This window comes from Cyprinodon tularosa, unplaced genomic scaffold, assembly GCF_016077235.1.
Source record: "Cyprinodon tularosa strain WSP-4 unplaced genomic scaffold, ASM1607723v1 ctg94, whole genome shotgun sequence".
NCBI lineage: Eukaryota > Metazoa > Chordata > Actinopteri > Cyprinodontiformes > Cyprinodontidae > Cyprinodon > Cyprinodon tularosa.
This window is the reverse complement of record NW_024039718.1, coordinates 754037-780240: the sequence shown is the minus strand read 5'-3', so window position 1 is coordinate 780240 and position 26204 is coordinate 754037. Positions and strand designations below refer to the sequence as shown.

The 26204-nt window shown below is 41.7% G+C and overlaps 1 protein-coding gene across 1 annotated transcript; it reads left to right on the top strand.

Moving 5' to 3' along the window:
• The first annotated feature begins 319 nt into the window (after positions 1-319).
• notch1a (notch receptor 1a) lies at positions 320-26204 on the top strand. Its single transcript, XM_038275045.1, has 34 exons — positions 320-585; positions 1565-1646; positions 8814-9076; positions 9164-9502; positions 10969-11091; positions 11201-11434; positions 11523-11678; positions 11785-11970; positions 12777-12890; positions 13463-13576; positions 13664-13897; positions 14001-14111; positions 15943-16135; positions 16225-16370; positions 16477-16590; positions 17153-17272; positions 17371-17523; positions 17618-17846; positions 17955-18156; positions 18743-18896; positions 18978-19162; positions 19344-19476; positions 19572-19829; positions 19925-20037; positions 20149-20720; positions 20797-21237; positions 21322-21467; positions 21550-21763; positions 21879-21963; positions 22074-22236; positions 22410-22708; positions 22804-22951; positions 23058-23155; positions 23730-26204. The coding sequence occupies exons 1-34, from the start codon at positions 528-530 to the stop codon at positions 24984-24986; spliced, it is 7437 nt and encodes a 2478-aa protein (XP_038130973.1). The 5' UTR covers positions 320-527; the 3' UTR covers positions 24987-26204.

The following is a 26204-nucleotide window of genomic DNA, read 5'->3' as shown; positions in this document are numbered from 1 at the left end:
TGGTATCAGCGCACTAGAGTGTGTGAAAGTTCCAGATGAAATAAATGTTTTGGAGGAAAGTATTTTCCCATATTTCTTTTTGATGTTCCTTGTTATTCAAGAAATGGCTAGATATAAATAATGTCCCTCATAAATGCTTCCAATGGCTTATAAAGTTATCATTTTACACAACTTTCTATTATTAACAGTCTGTTTACATTGAGGAAGATGTTTCCTGGAGCATGTGGAGGGGAGGGGAAGCTCTGATTTGTCCACAACAGGAGGAGGAGGAGGAGAATGAAGAAGGGGAGGAGGAGTAAGAGGAACTTGTGGAGTTACTAGCAGATTTCATTCAGAACTCAAAGAGCAGCAGGTTAACATCAATGATCTGAGACCTGGTGAAAACTTTCCCTCTACTTCTGCTGGGATTAATCTTTCTGCCTCGCGCTAAGGATATTTATTTTGACGCAACACCTGGAGCCCCAAACTGCGGATCTATGCGAACCCAACGCAAAACTCCAACACGTTTGTGAAGCTGAAGAGGAGGAATGTATCGTTTCTTAGTGAAACTGACATTTCTGATTCCAGCAATCGTCCTCTCACAAGGTAAACCTGAATGATACAAGTAGTTTAGGAAAATATAGATGATTATTGTATGAGTTGCCAAATAAGATTTTTCTGATTCATTGCATTTAAGAGACAGAGACAGACACTGCTGGATAATTTTAAATGATTGTATATATAGAGAGAGATTTTTCTGTTTTATTTAACTTGTTATGCTTTCATTTATCCAGCGTGGGAACAACTTCTGCGCAGCTTGCTGCAGACTTCCCTGGTATTCTCTAATGAATCAGAGTCATTTACTTTGTGTGTTCTGCATGAACAGAGGTCCATACATAATTTGCTTTATGATTTTTTTATTTCATATATATATATTTTACCTATGTTGTGATTATCTTTTAAGCATTTGTGTTTAATGAATAAGGTGTAAATCAAATAACCTCTGTTTAACTAGGTCTGAGAACTGGTTATAAAGCACATGATTGCGGATAAAAGTTGGTGCGTGTGTTGGGAGTAGAGGGGGGACGCTAAAGAAGCCGGGGGCTGAGGGGGATCAGGAGGGGTGGGCACCTTTTGTCTGCAAGTGTGGGAGAGTGTTGTGAGTGTTTGGGGGGTGGGGGTTGGTGGAGGGGTCCACTGTTACCCCGTCTGCTGGTAAACAATGCCGGGGAGAGTGTTTTATGGCTCGTGCTGGACTCTGATTTCTTTTGTTCCGTATCTGAGCCCCGCAGCTGCCGCGCGCTCTTCCTCCCCCCTCCAAAAAAGCGTGCGCACCCCCCCAAAAAAGCCACGCACCACTCTCCACGCGTTCTCCCCTGGTTCCACCAGTGTCCACAGCAGGCTCCCCAAAAGTATCCCCTGTGGACACTCGTGATAAATCAATTAAAATCTCTGGAGACTCATGCGCGTATTTCAAGCAAAAGCATGACTGGAGATATGAAGAAGTTATTAATAAAACATATTTTGTTAATTTAGTATTCAGTTTGGGTCTCAGATTTAATATGTTTTTCCATACACTTTGCAGGTTTAAAATGCTCCCTCCCTACTGAGTCGTGCCTAAATGGAGGAAGATGTGAAGCCACTCCAAATGGAGATGGGGAGTGCAAGTAAGTCATCTAAAAGACTCAAAAAAGAGCAACATGTGTTAGATGTTACACAGCATACCTGCATACACATACCTACATACAGCTATTGTTTTTTGTGTTTATATGTTTCATTTGTGTGGTCCTTGGAAGTGTATTTCAGTTGGAGAAGTTAAGGGGCTGCAGATCCCCCCCTTTTCCATTCCAGCATTTGAACAGGTTGTGCACCCAGCAACCATAGAGGCCCTTCTCAGAAGCTGCCTCTAGTCTGCTATGCTTCTGTAAACCCCCTCCGTTTTTTCCTCCATGCCCCTTACACACTCAGAAAAATGGAAAACTTTGGAAAAGTGAAGAAATAAAAAGAGAGTGTAGATCCAAAGTATTCAGAGGGAGAGAGACAAAAGCAGTTCACCACTCTCCTCCCCCGTCAACAGCAGCCCATTAATGAATGCAAGACCCCCACAGCAGCGGAGTGAGAAGACGCATCCAGCCCTAAATCTTGTTGTTCTGCTCTTTCATGGGCGACAGCTGGGGCTCGCCCGCCGCCCGTCACTCTATTGTCCCCGCAGTCAGAATAATGCTGTGACTAATCTGAATAGGGCTTCCCATCATGCCACAGACACCTCAACACACACCAAACCCCTGCTGCCCCCCTCCCAAAATCTTCCAATAGGCTTGTCTCCATCATTTTGAATCGAATAACCCCCCTGTACCCCAACTCAGCGCTTGTGATCTCCATTTGAAAGCCAGATGGCTGTGAAATGTAATTGGATTGGATGTCAAGAGAGTGAGATTAATTGGTATAAAGTGCAAAAATTTAAGGGCAAACAAGTGGAAGAGAAGCATAGTGGCAGATTGGTACCTGTTTGTTTAGACTAGACACCTAATGTGGTTATATAGTCCTTTGAGTTGACCTTTGTGTCAGACTACGCTCATTGTTCCAATCTTGGTTATTTAAAAAACAGAACAGAAATACGTTGGTTTGCACTTTTGTAGCTGGAACAGGTGCATTTTGAAAAAAAAAAGGCTTTTTTCATTGTGATTCCCAGCAGTAGCATTTTTTGAAAGAAGCTTAGAGGTGGCCCGGTTTACCCTCTCTGCTTGTGGTCATGGCGGGTGTTTCTCTGCTCTGTGGTGACAACAGGGAGCTATTGAAGAGCCTTCGCTCCTAGCCCAGGGGCCACCAATTCACAATATCTGATCTACACGCTCCACACACACACTTATATACCCTGCACGTGTGCACTCCCTGGCTCACCAAAACTCTCTCCACCCCTACAAAGCTGTTATTGTGGTCCCCATCTCTGCTCTGTCTAATTAAAAACAGGCAGGATCTGGGCATCACTTCATCAACCAGGCTTCCCTCTTTCATGGTTGTTTTCGTTAATCATCTATAGCCAAGCAGCATTAAGTTGTGCAGCATCTTCATACCAAGAAGCTTTCCAGTTTTTATGTTTTCATGTCACATCCGTGAACTCTGATGCTACATCACTGGTGGGAAATTTTACCCAGAGATTGTGTTGATGCCCCAATTGGAAAGCCCAAGGTTGAAGTTTAAAGGGCTTAATTGGAAAATAAAAGTTCAAAAGTTTAACAACGATTTAACACCTCATACCAGCTATTCCACCGACACTCATACACACAGATGACACCCATGAGTTACAATGCACTTTGTGGTTTTTGCTGCCGTGGGTAAGCATTTGGTGACACAGATTTAAGTTCTGAAAGCTAAATCCTCCTCCAGCACAGTTCCCACGGTTAAAATATTTACAATAGATAATACGGTTAAAATGGGCAGATATGACACATTTAAAAGTGTTCAATAATACATTTTTAACTTGTTGCCAAAGAACAACCGTAAACATTATTGGATATTATTAGGCTACACGTGACTGTGTAAGACAAAATATTCTAATCTGAAATAATAACAATAATCATGAAATAAAGGAGCACAGCAGACAGATCAGGGGGAATCTTCGTGAAGAAGTTTAAAGTAAAGTTTGGTTATAAAATTATTCCCCAAAAGCAGGGAAAAAAAAGTTAGAACACTTTTTGATCCAGTATCCAAAAACAAAAGGAGTATGATGAAGCTGTGAACTTTGCATGTCATGAACATCCCCGCTAAACGGACAAGAAAGTGATGTCAACGTTGATATTAACTCTAGAGGAGCTGCAGAGATCCACTACTCAGGTGGGAGACTCCACTTCAGACTACAAGTGGGGAAAAAAAGACATTAGAAGTCAAACACAGCAAACATAGAGAGAAATACACTTTAGAAAATATACAGCAACTCAACAAATTTAGAAATCAATAAATAAACATAGAGTGCCTTGATGTTTAGGTTTTTGTAATGTGGCAAAAAGGGCTGTTTTGGATGCATTTTTAATGACGTGTGTTAAAACAACAACTCCCCCCTGCGTCCCCCCATTCCCTGAGCCACATAAACGGATGTTTTTCTCACGTCCAAGTAGTAAAAATAGAATCTCTCTTTCACTGGACACTGATCATTCCTTAAACAGGACTCTGCTCGGTGCTTAGTTGTATATTTAATTGTCTGATTTGAATCACACTCTTCTTTTGTTGACGAGTACCGTTGTTTCCTGTCTCTACACCAGAAAGGCACAGAAAGGTTTTGAAGTTTAGAGGACTTTTTGGCATGCCACAGACACAAAATAAAACTTGATTGCTCTTTTAGTATGACTGGATCATATGATGCAAATAAACATGTGACCCGACCACAATAATGAACTTCCCCACAGATGCTGCACTTTCTTGCACAGATAGTTCCTTTTTTTCCCCCAGGAGATCATCCAAGAGCTTTTTTTTTTTTTTTCACTTGACAGAGGTCTTGTGTTTTTAACTCTCTGTACATTTTTAGCCCAGCAAAAAAATACTCTATTCTACATTAGTTGAGAAACTAACACTGTTTCTACATACAGAAACAGCTTGTTGTGGTTTAACTGCACTGAAAGGGCTAAAACATATGGCAGTACAGTGGAAGCTCTTGGTTGGGACTCTGAGAATCAAGGGGTTATTTGAAGGTCTGGGACTTCCTGTTACTTATGGTGCTTGGTAGCTGACTGCCTATGTGGGCTGCTTCAGAACACAAGATGAAGGAGCACAATATTCTCTGAGTCAAATTTAGTTTCCATTGTTGGGAAAGTTATCAGGGCATGGAGAGGCTGAAAAGGTGATGACCCTAAAAATCACCCTTGCACAACTTAGGAATATACTTTATTTTGGTATTTTAAATACTTAATGACATCTGATAGAAAAAAAAAAAAAAAAAAAAAAGATTTAAGAGTATCAAATAGCTTCCGGACTTTCTGGGGTTATTGTGGTGAGCTTTTGTAACTTTGCCTGGTGCTTTGTATTGATGATAACGTGTCTCACTTAAAAAAGGGCCACCTTGAGTGACTCACTGCACCGCTCAGGAGATGATACGCCCTTCCACCAGGAATGCTGCTCTTCATTTGTCCTCCTATAGGATTACGCCGCAGGTCTCCATGAAATCAGCTCCGGAGCATGTGCATGACGGGGTTAAGTGCGCCAACTGATGTTTGGCTTTAATTGGGTTTAAGGCTGCAAGCCTGTCACTCCCTTGGTCAGTTCCATTCTTAGGATACCAGGGACCCCTTGCATACAGAGGGAAACAGGATTTGGGGTACCCTGTGGAGAAAGTTTCAGTCTCCATTACCCTGAACGATCTATCAAAGGGAGATATGTCTCATATTCATGTTTGGTGTGGCTTTTAAGTGGATTGATCTGGTTTACATCAGAGAAAGGCAATCAAAGCTTTGCTCTCAGAAGAAACAGATAAGAAGCTATTTTTCTCAAGTAGGCTCTGAAAGCTCACATTCACCAGCTGAGACTGTCAAGTGGTAGAAATGACACCTTCAAAATACACATAGCCCTGTTAAAGTCTTTCGTTTTATTTTTTGATATTCTTTCATTGAGTTTCCTGTTCATGTTGACCAATACCATTAGTGCTCCAGATTTGGGAGCGGACTTTTTAAAAATTAGTGTATATTTGTTCAGGATCCCTAAACTTTACTAGTGTTTGATGCAAGCTTAAATAACTATAACTCAAGGGAGGGATTAGTGTTAGTTACCCAGAAAAGAGCCTACGTGTATGAAATTTTCTGTCCTCTGTCAGAATGCCACCTCATGTGTCTACTGTAAAAGAGGAAATGTCGATTCAATGCAGATTGGCCAATACTTTGCTTCTTACTTCCCCTTAAATCAGCCAGCCAAAACTTGTATGACCCCCTATATTTGACCGAGGGTTCTATTTTATATTAAACATGTTGGGAAACACTTAAAGGCAGAAATAAATGAATTTATAAAACTTTTTTTTTTTTTATCCAACACTCCTAGAGGCCCCTAGAATACTTGAAAAACCATTCTCCCCACTGGTCCAAAGCTCACAATATGTGAGTCTTATTATGACAAAGTCAGCCTCACAAACAGTGACTCACATTGTTGATATTTTAGCTAAAATATGCTGAAATTACTATAAACATAATGAAATGGTTGTGCACTGAGCATGTGAAGCTGATATGCACTATGCTCACTTGACATCTGATAACTGTCAATAGAGTCAGACTCATAGGACGGTGTTTTCACTGATTTGACTGTGAGATGATAGGCTGGTGAAAGGCTAGAGCCAAAAACAATGTCCATTGCACTTAGACACCATAAGCTATGCAGCTAAGCTTTGTTTTTTACTTGCAGGCAAGAAATTTATTTTAGAAAACCTATTTTTAATTTCTGTGCCAAGCAAGTTGCTACAAAAACAGAATGATGTCAATCTTGAATAGATCAAAATATTATTTTTAAACAGAAATCTGCAAATACAGCTAAAGCAACTGTTGAAATAAATAATCAGACATACTATTAGCCATCTGCTTCTATTGCTGTAGAATCTTTGTAGGTCAGCACAAAGTATTGAAATTTGCTAGTGACCCTCTCAGCTCCCCTCACTATCATCCACAGTGCTATCTTAGCTGTTATATTGTTGCTAAAGCACTATGCAGTATGTCCATACATTTTTAACCACAGTTCCATAGAATGTTATAAACTTGTTTGTGATTTTTTGATTGGGTGATTATTTGTTTTTACATCTCTAAATGTATCAGTAATGAGAGCAGCAAGTTTTTAATATTCTTTTCAAGGAACATTACTTATTTCTTGGTCTTTAACGGATGTTCACCCCAGGGGTCAGACCTTGGGTAAAGATTAATTACATTTAGAAGATATTCAGTTGCTGGGGGGAAAAAAAAGGGTTGGGACAGAAAACCATAATCATCTGGTTTAAGTGCTGAAATGTATTTTATAAGCAGCAGGCAAGGATGTACAATACTTCACACATGCTTGCTTACTGTATGTTGCCCCTGACCCCTTCACATACATTTTTTCCACAGCAGTGGCATTTTCCACTGCACAGTGGGGCTGGTTTTGTGTTGTAGGATAAAGTCACCCCTAGATGTGACAGATGGCAGATCAGGCCCTGTGGGGAAAGAGCAGAGAGGGGAGAGAAGGCAAAGAGGCCGTCCCACACTCACAAAAGTGCTTAGGGTCAGAGGTCAGGGAAGCATCTGCTCCGGCCTGAGGGGACATTGCATCGCCGGGAGAGACCTGTTGCTGTGGTTTGTGCTGCTGGTCTGTTCAGCCAGTGGGTGGATCTTTGTCTCTGAATGGGGTGACTTCACGACAAAGAGGATCTGTTACATCTATTTAGCGTGCATTGATGTACACACTGGAGTGGAAACATTTAGCTTTAATGCAGGTCTGCTGTATTCTGCTGAGTGAGAATTTTTACACCGAACCAGTCAACTCCTCTCCTAGTATCCAGGATGTTTTGAGAGTGAAACACAGAGAAAGGGAAGCAGGAAACTTCAAAGCAGCCCTAAATACCTTTACGGCTGTCCGCCAATTGCAACTGTCTGGACTCCCTGTTGGTACACAGGGGACTGTTAAACCCCCTCGACTGGTCTCACCTAGCTAAGTCAACAATCACCGTTTCAGCAGTCTTGTGTGACATAAGGGCAGGGCCATAGCACTGACTCATAAAGAAAGAAATCCCTGCAGGAAAGAAGTCAATGATACTGAGATGTTTACTAAAATGGAGAGAAAGAGGATGTTGAGTAAAATGAAAAGAGAACAGGTAGGCAAGAGAGGAATTAGGAGTAGGACGTCTGGTTTTGGAGACTTATAGCAACAGAAGTTGCAACAGCTGACTTCACATGGGTTCTTTATGTCCCTGGAGGGAAGGTTGGCTTTTCAGTACCCCCATCTGAGAAGAGGACAGGAGCAGGGGGGCACGAGGGGGATAAGGGGACAGGAGGACGAGGAGAAAGGAAAATGGGAGGAGGAGGAGCCCTGTCCAACAGCTGCCTTCATTAACATGCGCACCTGCTCCCTGCAGAGATACTCAGAGGCCAACAGATGCCCTTTTTTACACATAAACACTCACACTCATGTGCACAACTACACACTGTAGCACAAGCTCCAATTCAAACATAAACACGTTATTGGCTGACTTTAAATTTGCCTTTACGTGACAGATGGAGCCCTCACGATACAAGCAGCCCAAAAATGTTCATCCTTTTTATTATTGTAAAATCAAAGTTATTAGATTCCTCTAATTGGCATTCATTTATGAAAAATCTAACTTATTAATCACCAGAAATGTGTGACTATTTATTTTTATAACTACTGGGACCTGATTTTTTTTTTTTTTCAATGATCTATTAGAGAGAGCCTTTAGGCTGTTTTGTTCATGACTAGATAGGATGGAAAAACTTTGAGAGCTTAGGGCATGAATGGAGGGCTTCATGGGGGACATGCATAGGCGGCAGAGTTGCCTTGATCTCTGTAGTCATTTGGGATGAATTTGGACAGCGTGGGGGCAAAAGGTAGATGGGAACAAGCTGCTGCCACTGGACAATATAGTGGTGGCTGTTGTCCCAGCAGAATGTGTTTTCAAGGTTCTGAGAGCGCCTAATCCGAAGGGACACACTAGAACAACATGTCATCCCTGTCCAGCTTCAGTGGGGGAAACAATTTAATCTCCCCCCTTTTCCACCCTCCTGAAAACCTCCTTTAGTTTGGGTGTTTGTTCCCATGATTATTCAAAAGAATCATCCTTGGTTTGTAATCTTGACCACCTCTTCCCTGCTCTTTCACAGGTGTTCCAGCGAATATGTGGGGGATCGATGCCAATACCCAAGCCCCTGCAGTCCTTCACCCTGCCGCAACGGTGGCGAATGCCGCCCTGTCTCTCATGGCAACACGTTTGATTTCCACTGCATTTGCCGCCTGGGCTTTACCGACAGACTGTGCCTGACTCCGAGGAACCATCCTTGCATGAGCTCCCCCTGTCGCAATGGTGGAACATGTGACCTCATCAGTCTCAGCAGTTTCCGCTGCCGATGCCCACCGGGATGGTCTGGTATGTAGCTGACCATATCAGGTTTTTGTATTTCCCCTTAAGCTATCATAATTTACTAATCTTTTCTTTTTTGTTTTGTTTCACCAGGCAAAACTTGCCAGACTCCCAACCCATGCGCATCAAATCCATGTGCAAATGGAGGCCAGTGTCTTGCTTTAGATTCCACCTTCAAGTGCAACTGTCCCTCCAACTTCCAAGGTCAAACCTGCAAGCAGGATGTAAACGAGTGTGCCCAGAATCCAACTCTGTGTCGCAATGGTGGCTTGTGTGTCAATGAAGTTGGCTCCTACCACTGCCGCTGTCCTCAAGAGTTTGTTGGCCAACATTGTGAAACCCCTTACTCCCCATGCAGCCCCTCACCATGCCAGAATGGAGGCACATGTGTTCAGAAGGGAGAAACCACCTATGACTGTAGCTGCCTTTCAGGTACAATCCAAAAACATCAGTTGTGTCAATAGATCTTACGAAGTGACACTTTTATCTGTTCAAGTTGGTTTATGCGATATTAGGGTTAAATTTGTTGAAGACTCCTTTTAAAGTAAAATGAAAATACTGTAGTTCTTCGGTTGTCTAATAATTGGATTGACAATAGCCGTCCACTTCTGCCTATGACTAACCATTAGATGCTAATAAGAGAAGCATCTCAGACCTTGTGGTTCCCAGTGTCTGCTGTCTCGGTCCTTTTATGAATCATACACTTTTCACTTTCATATCCTAACCCTAAACCTGTGTATCCCTGACACCCAGCCAGGAACCCCAAAGACAAAATGCTTTGTTCCTTTATTATCTACAGCTTAGTATTTGTTTGTAATTGGCCACATTTTAAAATTAAAAAATAACATAAAAAATGAAAAACAAACAACAGCCCTAACCCTAACAGCATTAGCAAAAATTCCAATTGTTGAAACAAAGATTTAGTTTTGCTACAAATCGTTATTGAATCTGATCTCGTGTATGGTTTTATCTCATGAACTGGATGTATCTTTACAACTAGGCTTGTGTTATGCTTTCAGAACACCTTGCTGTTGGATTTTAGTTAGCATATTTGTTTTTCCCTTTAAAAAATGTTTAACCTGGAAAGCTTTGCATTGTGAAAAGATCTGATTGGGAGGGGTGGTTAATCTCTGGGTTTGCCCCCTCCTGCCAGCCACCAATGACAGGATGTAGTCATGCAGACGTTTCCCTCTGATAATGAGCTCTGAGCCTACAAAGCACCACATTGCACTACCTGCAGATATACCCACACTATTGAGTAGGTCACATAATCAAAAAGGTATCTTGTTTTTACCCCACCTCAAGCCAATGTGGCTGCAAGTTTTAGTGTTTGAATACGGAAAACTGTTACAGCATTTTGATTATTGTTGTTTAAGTCAGACTGACAGCTGTGCCCCTAAAACCACAATGAAATTTTCTCTCTCTGCAAGTATGGAATATTCAGGCAACTCAGTTTTATGCATTTACTTAAACATTCAATTTTTTTAGGCTGTCGGCTGATCTGCAAAGGACATGTTATTTAGATAAGCAGATGAATGAGGGAAATCGAGGGGGTGTTTTGGGTTAAAGTTTAATCCATGCTGTGAGTCTCCTGTTGGGGGCCTGTGCTGGAATGCGTTTAGATAGCGAAGCTGCATGGGCACCTGCAGAGCTGGGGGTTGATTGTTAATCAGACTGTAAAACACGAACGTTAGGCTTTGATGTTTGAGGAGGACACACACTCTACTGCCATCTATAAGGCTTTAAAACAGTTTGCCACAAGGATATGGAGATGATCTTTTTATGTTTGCTGTGATAAGGATAGGAAGGAAATGTGATTATTAACCTTAACATTAAAGTGAGCAGGTTTGCCTTCACAGTACTCCTGTAAGCCCTTTAATCTTGTCTCTATCTTTCAGGTTTTACAGGCCAGAACTGTGAGCACAATATCGATGACTGTCCGGGTCATAACTGTCAGAATGGTGGCGTGTGTGTGGATGGAGTCAACACCTACAACTGCCAGTGCCCACCTCATTACACAGGTTTACCCTCACTTTATATTATTTTTATATTCCCACCTTAATAGTTAAAATAGAGTAAGGTACTCTAACAAAAAAAAAACTTATCCTCTAATTCATTAAACCCTTTCAGGTCAGTTCTGCACTGAAAATGTGGATGAGTGCGAGCTGATGCCCAATGCCTGTCAGAATGGGGGAACATGCCACGACACGCATGGCAGCTACCACTGTGTCTGTGTCAACGGCTGGACTGGGGATGACTGCAGCGAGAACATCGACGACTGTGCCAGTGCGGCCTGCTACAACGGCGCCACCTGCCACGATCGTGTGGCCTCATTCTTCTGCGAGTGTCCACATGGACGCACAGGTAACTCTCTCACCACAGCCTTGAGATACGCAATCTGAAAACAGTCTTTATTAGGAAGAGATTAAATATGGGTTGTCTGCTTGTACAGGTTTGCTGTGCCACCTTGATGATGCCTGTATCAGCAATCCTTGCCAGAAGGGCTCGAACTGTGACACAAACCCAGTAAATGGCAAGGCTATTTGCACCTGTCCTCCGGGTTACACGGGATCGGCTTGTAACCTAGACATTGATGAGTGCTCCCTGGGTGAGTTATTAAGTTAGCCCTCTTTATTTCACAAAATGAAGTTTGTTTTTGGGTTGTATGAAAGTTAACACAGGGTATATGACCTCTCGTGTGATGCTTGCTGCAGGTGCAAACCCTTGCGAGCATGGCGGTCGTTGCCTCAACACCTTAGGGTCTTTCCAGTGCAAGTGTCTTCAAGGATACGAGGGACCCAGATGTGAGATGGACATTAATGAATGCATATCTAATCCCTGCCAAAACGATGCCACCTGTTTGGACCAGATTGGAGGATTCCACTGTATCTGCATGCCAGGTAAGACAATCTCAAATATTGAGTCATGTGCATGTATGTTGTTTTTTATTTGGTTACAAATTTATAATTAGTGCTTAATATGACGAGACTGGAGCTGCAACTTATACTCAGCGATCGTAGGTGCCTAAGAAAGTTGTTCAGCACATTTTATACCAAATAAGTGTCGAACTGCAACTACTTTGGCATCTTTGACATTTGACATCAGGACATTTTAAACATTGTTTTATAGTCAGTTATTGTTTTAGCTCTAATCTTTCTTATTTCAGAACAACAAATTGACCCAAAAGGTGATCACTGCCAGAATAACTGATAACTGCTATATATATATAATCTTAGTTCCCCTCTTGACACAGATAAAAAGAGAAGACCTGTTACTGTTGAATTACATGTAAATGCATGTTTATATGTTTTAGATTGAAGTTGAAAGAATAAACAAAAAACATTTTTACTTTTTTTTTTAAGTGGTAAATCTGTGACAATTGTAATTGTGCATGCAACACTGTATGATTGTCTTCAAAACAGGAACAGGAATACTTAATGTTGCAGTCTATATAAAAAACATATTTTTTTTTTACAAGGAAATATAAACACCAAAGCATAACATGAACAAAAAGGAATTTGAATAAGATATTTTGATCTTAGATGTCAATTAAGGAAAGTAATACTCTCTGTTGATTGCTTTTGTAGCGGTACTTTGAGTGTTAATTCCAGTTTTGTACAGGATAGGGATAATATAAATACAAACTACAGAATTATCCTATGTTTAAGACACATGCAAAAAAGTACTACTTATTCTCTCATTCCAGGGTATGAGGGTGTTTTCTGCCACATCAACACAGATGAATGTGCCAGCCAGCCTTGTCTGAACAACGGAAAATGCATAGACAAGATAAATTTGTTCCACTGTGAATGTCCTAAAGGTAAGATCATTTATAAAAATATGTTTACATTGTCCAAGGAGTTTGTGAGGTCCTGTAAAATGAATCTTAACTCATTTGAACCATTTGAAGAGGAAAATAGTACTAAAGAAGGTATTAACCAATCTGTCAATGAGTATGGGACACATGGCTCATGGACCGAATGTTAATTATTAACTTCTTCTAATGGTGTCTCTGAATGCTTTCTGGGGAGATTTGACAAAGTGGACCAAGCCACAAAAAGCATTAGCATATTTGGCGGGCAGTGCTTAGCGCCAAAATTGGGGGGCAGGGATTGGTTTAGAGCTGGTGAGCTAGGGGCTATTGTGCTGTGATTTAAAATGAAGGTTTCACTGCACAGTAAGAGCTGGGACTGGGAGGGGTTAGAGTGGAATTAGTGCTGTAGAATGGTTTGTGAGGAACTCTGCAGACCCACTTCAAATGCAAATGTACTGGACTTCATTTTCTTTTTATGTCTACTTTACTGTTATCTGAAAAATTACAAGCCTCATAGCTAATTTGCCATTATGTGACATAAAAAATGTTTAGTCATTTTTTTGTTTATATATTTTTAGGATTTTCAGGAAATCTGTGTCAGGTGGATATTGATGAGTGTGCCAGCACGCCTTGCAAAAATGGAGCCAAATGTACTGATGGACCCAATAAATACACATGTGAATGTGCTGAAGGTACATAATTCATTTCTAATGTTATAAAATGTCCCTGTTACCCTGTTATTCGTACTTGTTTTTAAACAATTTTCTCATCTCCCTTAGGTTACACAGGGCAGCACTGTGAGGTTAACATCAATGAGTGTTACTCTGATCCTTGCCATTATGGTACATGCAAAGATGGCCTAGCTTCCTTCACATGCCATTGCCACCCTGGCTACACTGGCCGCTTGTGCGAAACTAACATCAATGAGTGTCTCAGCCAGCCATGTAAAAACGGGGGCACTTGTCAGGACAGGGAGAACTCCTACATCTGTTCCTGCCCCAAAGGCACAGCAGGTGAGAAAAGCAGATAGGCTTAAATCACATGTCACATTCTTTAAAAAATTTAAATACTGCTTGAAACTTTGCTCTAAAAAAAAACAACATTTACACACACCAGGCTTCAACTGTGAGGTGAACCTCGACGACTGCAAGAGCCAGCCTTGCGACTATGGGAGGTGCATCGACAAGATCAATGGTTACGAGTGTGCATGTGAGCCGGGTTACACAGGTGAGTGAGTGGCTGGATGAAGTTTACAGGTGCAGGGGGCAGGGTCCCTTGAGTTTAGGGAGGGGCAGGTTCGACAGGTGGCTGCCGGGTCGGCTGCTGTGGAACAATGGTGTCATGTTGCTTGTGTGGGATAGACAGCTATAGAGAAAGGGAAGACTACCCCACGAACCTGATCCACACACACAAAGACCTGACTTTGTTTGTGCTCTGAAAAGACTGTGATGTTAGCCCTGGAAAGAGTCTATAAGGTGATCCTTGAAAAACAAAACTGAGTGGCTTTTAATCACATATTAGATGCTTATTGGTGTGAAAAAAACATAGCCAACCAGGAACCCACAAAGTTTTTCCACAGTAAGTTGAAGACTTGTCTTTATTCCTTTTTCGCTGCCCAACAGAGCTGGTTCTGGCTGGTAGTTGCTTTGTGATTATTTCACAAAGGGGGCGATGAGGAGGTAAAAAGTATGTGCGGGTGTGTGTGTGTAGGCTGCTGTGCATGCCTCCTCCCCATCCTCTCAACCATCTTTTTGTACTCATGGGGTGAGTGTGGAGGGAACAGCAGGACTGAGACACAGAGGGACAGAGGTCTATTGTGACCAAATATCAGGCAGTTGGGCCCTCCTCTCCTGACTGATGAAGAGAAAGGAAGGAGGGGTGTGTGGGGGCCAGGGGTAAGAGATCAGAGGTGGTGGGTGGTGATGGTGGTTGTGGTGGAGTGGGGGGTTAATTGTTACTTGGCCATGTTCTAAATGGGTCTGGCCTTCTGTCCTCATCCTGGTTGAGGTTTTTGCTTCATAGAACAGTGAGGTAGCAAGAAAGAGAATAGGGAGAGTGGCCTTACTCCCACCCCATACACACACATGCACACTCCCACTCTCTTGGCAGCACCTCCCTCCCTCAGATCCAGCTTCTTCCTATTCAGCATGGCCCCATTTAATCAATGGGTAGAAGTAAAAAGGCCTCCGGGGGCCACAAGGTTGGGTACACACTGAAGCTGCTGTGGCTTCTGGTTATTGAATGCAAAAGTGAGATTTACTTTCCCTGTTATCCAAAAGCTGCATTGACCACAAAGCAACCTAGCTTGCGTATTGTGCAGATTTAAAGAATATAAGACTTGACAGCAGCTGTTTATCATCTGTAATGATCCTTGCAGATAGAGCTCTTTGCTTGAGTATCTTTTTCCCTTAATTTGTTCCACGTTTTGTCAAGTAATAATCACAAACCTTTAACATATTTAGCTGGAATTTTATGTTATGGATGGACACAAGTACGATATAAAGTTGTGTTAAACTCCTTTTAAAATTCTGTCCCAAAATAATGCAGAGTAAAGCCAATTCAAGTGGTACACTGAGTCAATTTATGTGTTATTACATTTAATACTGCTGGAAAAGCCAGCAACAAATAAATTAAGTACTTTGAAGCTTAGAATGTTAAACAATATTCTTACTGAACACTATTCAGTCTATTATATAAAAATGTATGAATATGACAAAATCTCTACAGACATGCTCCTCTTTTTCAGAGCAACAACTGTAAACAAAGGCATTTGGTACAAAACATATGTTTTAGATTAAGGCATAAAAATTTTCAATTTTAATTGTCTATTCTGACTCCAGACCTCAGGTCTAATTTATTGAAAAACTTGCACTAGAAGCAGGCAAATATTTTTCTAGATAAAAAACAAAATCTGATATAGTTATATATTGGCAGCAGTAAATGGGAGCAAAGGGATGGGTGATAGGGTGCAAAATACGTTGCATTCATTCTTTTCACAAGATCCTGAAAAAGCCAAACCTGCCACACCATCTTTAAATCCTGCTTTATTGTTTTTCAGGCACAATGTGCAACATCAACATAGACGACTGTGTCATCAACCCCTGTCACAATGGTGGCACATGCATTGATGGTGTCAGCAGCTTCACATGCATCTGTCCTGAGGGCTACCATGATGCCACCTGTTTGTCAGAGGTTAATGAGTGTGCCAGCAACCCCTGCATCCATGGGCATTGTCAGGACCTCATTAATGAGTGAGTACATATGAAGTTTTTAGAATAGAAACAAAACCATGAGAATGAAAACAAAAACCTGTTACTTACTTATTTAATGTCTTTTGAAGCTATATATGTACCTGTGATTCTGGATGGAGCGGCAAAAACTGCAATATCAACAATAACGAGTGCGAGTCCAACCCCTGCATGAATGGAGGAACATGCAAGGATATGACCAGCGGGTATCACTGCACATGCAGAGTTGGCTTCACCGGTCAGTTTCAACTTTTCTTACCACTTGTTTTTTGGTGGTGCCAAGGGTTTTCTCAAGTGGTAAAAATCTAACCGGTTTGTTGTTTGTTTTTATCCTGCAAACATAGGACCTAATTGCCAAACTAACATCAATGAGTGTGCCTCCAATCCCTGCCTCAACCAGGGAACCTGCATTGATGATGTGGCTGGATACAAGTGCAACTGTTTGCTACCCTATACTGGTATGACAGAGGGGCCTATATTTCACCTTGCATTCACATTATTTTCTGGATTCGTAACTCCTATATTGCTGTCTCAGCTTTGCATGCGGGTCTGAAATCCATAAAGATAGTTACTCAGCTTCCTCACAAATGTTTTTATCCCATTGTTTCCTATGTTGTCTAAGAAAACATTAGCTAACAACTGAGAGGCCTGTTTATGGCTTCTGTGCATGGAAAGACCTGCTTGTCTGTTTGGCAGCGATATGTGTGTGTCGGAATAACAAAGTGGCTGGTTCACGAGGCAGAAGTGCACTCTAAGCACTAGTCTCTATTCTGCCACGTCCTGTTTCCTGCCTAAGATCAAACAATAGCAGGAAACAGGAAGGCCCTTCCTCTTTGGCTAAGTTGTCATGGAAATGGATAAGGAAGTGGAATGGAAAATGGGATGTAGAAACTGTTGTTTTTTAACTAAGCAGATCAAAGAAGATATGTAGATGTTGTTTGTAGAACAACAGTCTATAGCTGAAGCAACTGTTGCAGATCATTAACCATTGTTCGGGATAATCTTTTTTTATGTTGCTAGGTGAAAACTGTGAGACCTTGCTGGCCCCTTGCAGCCCCCGATCCTGTAAAAATGGAGGAATGTGTAAAGAGGCTGAAGACTATCAGAGCTTCTCCTGCATCTGCCCTGAAGGATGGCAAGGTTTGCATGGAATAGTTGTCTTTAACAAACACTTTTTCGCTTAGTTAACTGTTTCACTTAACTGTATCTCGGTAATGTTTTCTTCTTTCAACATATAGGTCAGACATGTGAAATAGATATCAACGAATGTGTGAAGAACCCCTGCCGTAATGGCGCTGTGTGTCTCAACACCATGGGCAGCTTTCAGTGCAAGTGCCAGCCTGGTTACACTGGCCAACACTGTGAGACCAACATCGACGACTGCAAACCGAGTAAGTTACGCCCTTGAAGCATAACAAGGTCCCTCCCATTATTAACAGCTTCATGTGTAAAAATTCAGTCTAACCCCACTTTGCTATGTTTTAGATCCATGCAGTAATGGAGGTCTGTGCCGGGATGGTGTCAACACATTCACGTGTACCTGCCTGCCCGGTTTTCGTGGCAGCAGGTGTGAGCATGACATAAACGAATGTGAGAGCAACCCCTGTAAAAACGGGGCTAATTGCACCGACTGCGTAAACAGCTACACCTGCACCTGCCCTCCAGGCTTCAGTGGCATCAACTGTGAGATCAACACCAATGACTGCACAGACAGGTAATCTGTCGGATTTACTCAACAATCTAACCTAATTTGCTCAACAATCTAATGAAATTCAATTTTGCAAACAAGCTGATTATGTTTTTTTCTTCTTTTTTTTCACAGCTCTTGTTTTAACGGTGGCACCTGTGTGGATGGGATTAACACCTTCACCTGCCTGTGTCTAACTGGATTCACTGGAAGCTACTGTCAATACGATATCGACGAGTGTGACTCCAAACCATGCCTCAATGGGGGCACCTGTCTTGATGGTTATGGGACCTACAAGTGCACCTGTCCACAAGGCTACACAGGAGTCAACTGTCAGGTATGATAAGACTGTATTAAGGCAGTGATACTTACAAGAAAGGGAAGGTTGAGTCTTAATGTCTGGACCCCAATTGCAAGACAAAAAAACAGTGACTACAACTTGACATAAACTCGAGGTACAGTACTTGAGCCTCATGAACAGTCTTTGCAATAGCTGAGCCTATAATAGAAAACAGTATGTTGCGCTGTAGTATAGTTAAGAGGTTAACAAATTATCATGGGGATTGAAAGAATGCAAATACATATGTTTTTTCAAAACACAAAATGCTTTCTCTATATTAATTCTGTTATTTTCTATTTTCATATCACCAATAAGTTAAATATTACACCCTCTAATCATTCAGCATAATTCACATCAGCTCAGAAATTCTTTGGATAATGGAGTAAATGTTTTCATACTGACAGATTTTTAATATTCAGGTATTAAATTAGGCTGCAGTATATAAAAACCATTTTTCGAAACCTAAAACACTGCAGTGTTAATGAAAAAATTTGAATTTTTTTCTTTTTTTTATTATTATATGATTGTAGCCTTTATTTACACAGCTTTTTAAAATTTATTATACTCTTCTTTCATTTTTTAGAGCCTTGTGCGCTGGTGTGACTCCTCTCCTTGTAAAAATGGAGGTTCTTGTTGGCAGCAGGGAGCTTCTTACACCTGCCAGTGTCAGACTGGATGGACTGGCCTGTACTGTGACATCCCCAGTGTGTCTTGCGAAGTTGCTGCCAAACGACAAGGTACATGGTCTTAGACTTAAGTCTAACACAGGCATGCGGGTGGAAAGTTCCTTAATTAATTTTTGCTGTTCTTGGTTGTAGGTGTTGAGGTGTCACAGCTGTGTAGGAACTCAGGCCAATGTCTGGATGCTGGAAACACACATTACTGCCGCTGCCAGGCTGGCTATACAGGGAGCTACTGCCAGGAGCAGGTGGACGAATGCTCGCCTAATCCTTGCCAGAATGGCGCAACCTGTAATGATTATCTTGGAGGTTACAGTTGCGAGGTAAAGGAACTAAATGAAGAGCCAAATAAATTAAACGAGTAACATGAATATAAGCCTTTCACTATGTTCTTTTTTTAATGTTCAAGAGTTTGGCTTTTCCTTAAGAGTACATTTTTTATTGTTTTATTTGCACGGTAACTGATTATTTAAATATTCAAAAAACACTTCTTTTTTTTATCAGTGTGTCCCTGGTTACCATGGCATGAACTGTTCAAAAGAGATCAATGAGTGTCAGTCTCAACCCTGCCAGAATGGAGGGACATGTATCGACCTCATAAACACCTACAAATGCTCCTGTCCTAGAGGAACACAAGGTACATATCTGCATACCAAATTCAGATATTGTTTAAATATGCAGGGGTTTAACATGTGATAAATTTGTTTTCTAATAAAATATATCTACTTGTAGGAGTCCACTGTGAGATTAATTTGGATGACTGCAACCCCCCCAGCGATCCGCTTACAAATGAGCCCAAGTGCTTCAACAACGGAAAGTGTGTAGATCGCATTGGAGGCTATCAGTGCTTGTGCCCACCGGGTTATGTAGGTGAACGCTGCGAGGGTGACGTCAATGAATGCTTGTCTAACCCTTGTGACCCCAGAGGGTCATATAATTGCATCCAGCTCCCCAATAGCTACCGCTGTGAATGCCGAACCGGATATACAGGTAAGGATGATCATCCTTTTTGTGAAGACTTGGAATCTAATTGTGTAAATGTTTAAAAGAGCAGCTGATTAACTTCTAATGCTTCTGTTTTACAGGACAACGTTGTGACAAGGTGTTTGATGGCTGCAAGGGAAGACCCTGCAGGAACGGAGGAACATGTGCTGTTGCCAGTAACACACTCCATGGTTTTATCTGTAAATGTCCAATTGTAAGTACTGCTAGAACATCCTCTTTTAGTAGAAATATATATATATATATATATATTTTTTTTACGAACCCTAAACAGTAATAATATTTCAATTTTATAATTTCCTTACAGGGATTTACGGGCTCTTCCTGCGAGTATGATTCTCGCTCCTGCGGCAGTCTAAATTGCAGGAATGGCGGTACATGTGTGTCTGGCCTCTTGGGCCCACGCTGCCTTTGTCCCTCAACCTTCACTGGTCCTGAGTGCCTAACCCCCACCGACAGCCTCTGCATCTCAAACCCCTGCTACAATGGTGGAACCTGCCATATAACCCCAGACGCTCCATTTTTCCAATGCAGCTGTCCCAGCAATTTCAACGGTCTGCTTTGCCATATACTGGACTACTCCTTCATCGGGGGGTTTGGTCGAGACATCACGCCACCTCCCGAAGTGGAGGTGAGCTGTGAGATTCCTCAGTGTGACGAGTGGGCGGGTAACCACATCTGTGACTCCCTGTGTAACAACCATGCCTGTGGCTGGGACGGAGGTGACTGCTCGCTCAATTTTGACGATCCCTGGCAAAACTGTTCGGCTGCTCTGCAGTGCTGGCGATACTTCAACAATGGGAAGTGTGATGGCCAATGTAACAGCCCTGGGTGTCTCTATGATGGCTTTGATTGCCAAGGACAGGAAGGGCAGTGCAAGTAAGTCTGGAAAAATGGGAATAGGTCAAATAATACGGTTGTGAAAAAACACTAATAATTTCCTCTTTCTTTTTAGCCCTCTATATGATCAGTACTGTAAAGACCACTATGCGGATGGTCACTGCGACCAGGGCTGCAACAACGCAGAATGCGAATGGGATGGCCTGGATTGTGCCAACAACATGCCAGAAAAGCTTGCAGATGGACATCTAGTCCTTGTTGTCCATATTCCCCCAGAGCAGCTTAAGAACCGCTCCTCGTCTTTCCTCAGAGAGCTGAGCAGTGTTCTCCACACTAATGTAGTGTTCCGCCGTGATGCAAAAGGAGAGCCAATGGTCTTTCCCTACTACGGAAATGAACAGGACCTGATGAAACACAACGTTCTCAAGCGCTCTGCGGACGGCTGGCCTGAGTGGACTTCAATGCCTGCCAATGTTTTGGGTCAGGTGAAGGAGAGTGTGTCCTCCGTGATCAACAAACGCAAACGGAGAGAGTTGGATCCTGTGCAAGTCAAAGGGTGAGAAGACATGAGAAACTATAAGGTGTTAGGATCTTTAAAAACCATACAGTGCTAATTTCTGTACTCCTTTCTGTTTTTTAGATCGATTGTATATCTGGAGATTGACAATCGTCAGTGTTACCAGCAGTCTTCTGAATGCTTCCAGAGTGCTACAGATGTGGCTGCCTTTCTTGGTGCACTTGCCACCAGTGGGAACCTCAATGTTCCCTATATTGAAGCTGTAACAAGTATGCCATGTTACAAATATAAAAAAAATTCCATTCAACTAAATGTTAAGCCATACCTAATCAAATATCTGTATCCCTCTAGGCGTGAGACCGACTGCCCCAACCGAAGAGTTGTACCCCCTTTATTTAGCATTTATTGGGGTGGCTATTTTCGGGTTCATAGGCCTGGGTGTTCTAGTATCTCGAAAGCGGCGTCGGGAGCATGGTCAGCTCTGGTTTCCAGAGGGATTTAAAGTATCGGAGCCAAGCAAAAAGAAACGCAGGGAGCCTTTGGGAGAGGATTCTGTTGGTCTGAAGTAAGTAGAGTTCAAATTTTACTGCAGCCAAAAAAATATATATATATGAAAATCCAAAACAAAAACACAATATGTAAATTGCATATGATCTAACGTCTCCTTTTTTTTAAAAAAGGCCAATGAAGAACTCTGACAGCAACCTTATGGATGACAATCAAACGGAATGGGGAGATGATGATCCAGATTGCCGGCACTTCAAGGTAAAAAGGGCAATTTGTTTATGTTTGCTGTTTTAGATGTATTAAAAACAAAATTTCTTCTTGATTTCTGGTACAGAGTTTGATAGTATAATAATATTTACCTCTTTCAGTTTGAGGACCAGGCAATGTTGGATTTGAGTGATCACACAGACCAGAGGAAATGGACCCAGCAACATCTGGATGCAGCTGACCTGCGGATAACATCCATTGCCCCCACACCTCCTCAGGGAGAGATTGAGAATGACTGCATGGACGTCAATGTCAGAGGACCAGGTAGGCTACATATGTAAAAATAATAAAACTAAATATTGGATATTAGGCTTGGTCTGGTGTTAGTTTTTTATAGTATGATCATCTTGTATATGAATACACTTTAATTGAATTGCAGCATTAATTCAATAAAAAAAAATCAAAACCAATAAAAATATTCTTACTCCTATTTTTAGATGGTTTTACGCCACTGATGATAGCCTCCTGCAGCGGTGGAGGACTGGACAATGGTAACAGTGAAGAGGAAGAGGATCCATCAGCAGAGATAATTACTGACTTCATTTACCACGGAGCCAACCTACATAACCAGACTGACCGCACGGGTGAGACTGCCCTCCACCTGGCCGCCCGTTACGCTCGCTCGGATGCTGCCAAACGCCTGCTGGAGTCTAGTGCAGATGCCAATGTACAGGACAACATGGGACGCACACCGCTGCATGCTGCTGTTGCTGCAGATGCACAGGGAGTGTTTCAGGTAGCTTCTTAAGTCCCACATTGCTTTTGTTTCTTTGTATTTTCAGTACCCAATCAGCCTAGATCTTTTTATTAAAAAAAGTTTCTTTTTCCCAGATTTTAATCCGAAATCGAGCCACTGATCTTGACGCCCGAATGCATGATGGAACAACTCCTCTGATTCTGGCTGCGCGATTGGCTGTGGAGGGAATGGTGGAAGAACTTATCAATTGCCATGCTGATGCTAATGCCACTGATGATTCTGGTAGCTAAAGTTTTATCATCCTGTCATCTGAACACACACCTTTACACATACCCCATTGTGTTCAGGAGTTATGATAATAAACCATTTTAATCTACTATCTTTACAGGGAAATCTGCTTTGCACTGGGCCGCTGCTGTAAACAATGTGGAGGCTGCTATGGTGCTGCTGAAAAATGGTGCTAACAAAGATATGCAGGACAACAAGGTAATGGCAACATAAGAAAACTTTTTATACTCCTTAAACATTTTTTTTTATATTCATTTTTAAAAATGTAAAAGATTTTGTGTAATAAAAAGATACAAACTAGCACGTCATTGTAAAGTGGAAGAAACATGTTATGTAGTATTGCATATTTGCTTAATAACAAAAATCTATGTAAAAGTGTAAGAAACTTTGTACTCAGCACCCTTTACTCTGATTAAGCGTAGTTCTGTTGCAAAACTAAACTACACAGCTTTTGCACATTGTTCTATAAATGAAACAGAGTAAAGGCAGCATCATCCTATGGGAATGCTTTGTTTACCAGGGATCTTAGTTCTATCTAACCATAATTGATGGGTAGATAGAACTAAAATTAGTAAAGTTGTTACTTCCAGCTAAACAAGTACTCTAAGTATACTTCCCTCCGATTTACAGTTAAGCACTTGCTAATGTTGATAAATTTAAATAAGATTTGAATAGAATGCAATGAATATTTTGATGGACACTTATGCGAGCTGCACATTATATTTTATCAACAGCATCTAACTGAGCTTTCTGGGTTTTTTGTTGCTTTTAGGAGGAGACACCACTGTTTCTTGCTGCCCGTGAAGGTAGCTATGAGACAGCAAAGGTTCTTCTAGAGCATTTTGCCAACCGTGAAATCACTGACCATCTTGACCAGCTGCCCCGAGATATCGCCCAGGAACGCATGCATCACGACATAGTTCGACTCCTAGACGAATATAACGTGGTTCGGAGTCCTGGGCTGCACAGTGCCCCATTAAGCACCTCTACCCTCTCCCCTCCTCTCTGCTCCCCCAATGACTATCTAAGCAATCTCAAGCCGACCCCCTCTGGGAAGAAGGTTCGAAAGCCGAGCTCTGGAGGAAAGGGAGGGAAGGATGGAGGGAAGGATATCAGGGTAAAGAAGAAGAAGCCAACGGATGGAAAGAATAACCTGTTAGACACAACTGGGGTTCTGTCTCCTGTTGAGTCACTTGAGTCGCCTCATGGCTATCTGTCTGATGTGGCCTCTCCTCCTATGCCGTCACCTTTCCAGCAGTCGCCACGTATGTCCTTAAATCACCTCCTAGGCAATGGGGACTCCCATGCAGGCCAGATTAATATGGGTAAAGATATGAGCTGCATGTCTTTTGATCCCCCCCGCCTCACTCACCTGCCTGTGTCAAGTTCAAGCAGCCAAGGCACAACATCTGTAGGAGGCAGCAGAGGAGGCCAGTGCGACTGGCTCACTAGGATGCACCCAGGTGTGAGCCAGCAGGGAAGCTTCACCCAAGGTCCGCAGATGTCACACAACATGATGGGGCCCCTGCACGGCGTCAGTACTTCCACTTTGTCGCAGATCATGGGATACCAAAATCTGCCCAGCAGCCACTTAGGCTCCACTGCACACATGATGCAGCAACCGCGCTCCCGGCAGCTGCAGCACCAGAACTCCAACTCCACCACGGCCGGTCAGCCCCTGAGTCAGAGCTTTCCTAATGTGGAGCTGAATGGCGCTGACATGCAGCCAAACGGCAGCTCCGGCCACTCTGTTCCAATTCACACCGTATTGCCACAGGAGGCTCAGATGCTTGGCACTCAGTTTCCCACTCCCCCTTCACAACATAGCTATACAGGACCTATGGACAACACACCTAGCCACCAGCTACAGGTGCCTGACCACCCGTTTTTAACCCCTTCCCCTGGTTCTCCTGACCACTGGTCCAGCTCATCTCCACATTCCAACTTGTCCGACTGGTCAGAGGGCATCTCTAGCCCACCAACAAGTATTCACTCACAGATGAATCTAATTCCTGACCAGTTTAAATAGAGACTCTTATAAAAAGCTCATGCAAAAAACTAATTTGACAAAAAGAGGGTCAAGATATTTTCTCCAGACTTAAAACTCTTCTTTTTCACCAGTTTTTAAACTAATAAGATCAGTTTTAGTTATTTTTGTATTTATTTATGTGCTTTTTGACCTAAAGAAAAGATTTTATATTTATGTTTTGTTTTTTTTGTTTTGTTTTTTTAAGAACATTAAAAACTGTCTAAAAGGTGGTATATCAGAGAGACAGCTTTATTGATGTGTACACTGGCTATTTATTTGTCTTGTGTAGATATATTCACTGGATTTATTTTTAATCTTTTTTACCCAAGCAAATCTCATCTGTGGGTTATGGTTTGTTTTATGTTTGTACAGGTTTTTCTCCCCAACTTTTATAGAATATTTTGAAATGTTCAGTGTTATTATATATATTTTAACCTCCTTTTGTCTTTTTTAGGTGACTTGTTTTATTACCGAACTACATTTTACTAAGTCTTATCACTGAGTCTGTGTTAGATATTGATTTAATATATTTATATCAAGTGCCACCTTTCCTTAAAAGCTTGTTGCGCTGTCTTATCTATACTACATTAAAAAGAGGCAGAGTAATAGACATACAAGGATTAGGAAATTTCTTGGACCTTTTTCGACAAAAAAAAAAAAAATTCTTGTTGGTTGAGAGACTGAGCCAGTTTTTATTCATTATCGGTCTGGGCTGGTGCTGAGTTATTGATTTGTGATCATTTATGATGCAAGGATTGCTTCTTTGTGTCATATTAATTTGCAAATCATAGATTATGGTTACCATGTTTAACCTGTGAAGTGTTAAAGTTGCAGACCTGATGTTCAATGTTGAAATGTTACATTTGCCACTGTTTTTAAAAGTGCCGGTGTGATTTCTTTATTCGTTTTTCTTACGAAAAGCAAAGTACCTATTGATATTTCTTGTAAAAATGTCTTTAAAGAGGAGAAAAAATGTTTGTAAAAGAACCTGGGACCTTAGTATGTTTAATGACATCACTCTCTTTTTGTCATGGAGTGTGAATAAAGTTGTCTACATGCCATGTTTTATAAACTAATCCAGAGGTAAAGATGTTTTTAAGACAAAAATGTAACTAAAATTTCATGCACAATTGTAGTTTGATAAGAAATATTTCCAGATAAATTTTTTTGTAAAGTTGTCATGATTGAATAAAAAATATGATTAAAGCTTAAAAATGT

Excerpts from the sequence above, each read along its gene's own strand:
- notch1a (XM_038275045.1), top strand. The coding sequence starts at position 528 with ATGTATCGTTTCTTAGTGAAACTGACATTTCTGATTCCAGCAATCGTC. Across the intron at positions 11,679-11,784 it reads CATTGATGAGTGCTCCCTGG|GTGCAAACCCTTGCGAGCAT; the intron begins GTGAGTTATTAA and ends TGCTTGCTGCAG. Across the intron at positions 18,157-18,742 it reads ACACAGGAGTCAACTGTCAG|AGCCTTGTGCGCTGGTGTGA; the intron begins GTATGATAAGAC and ends TTCATTTTTTAG.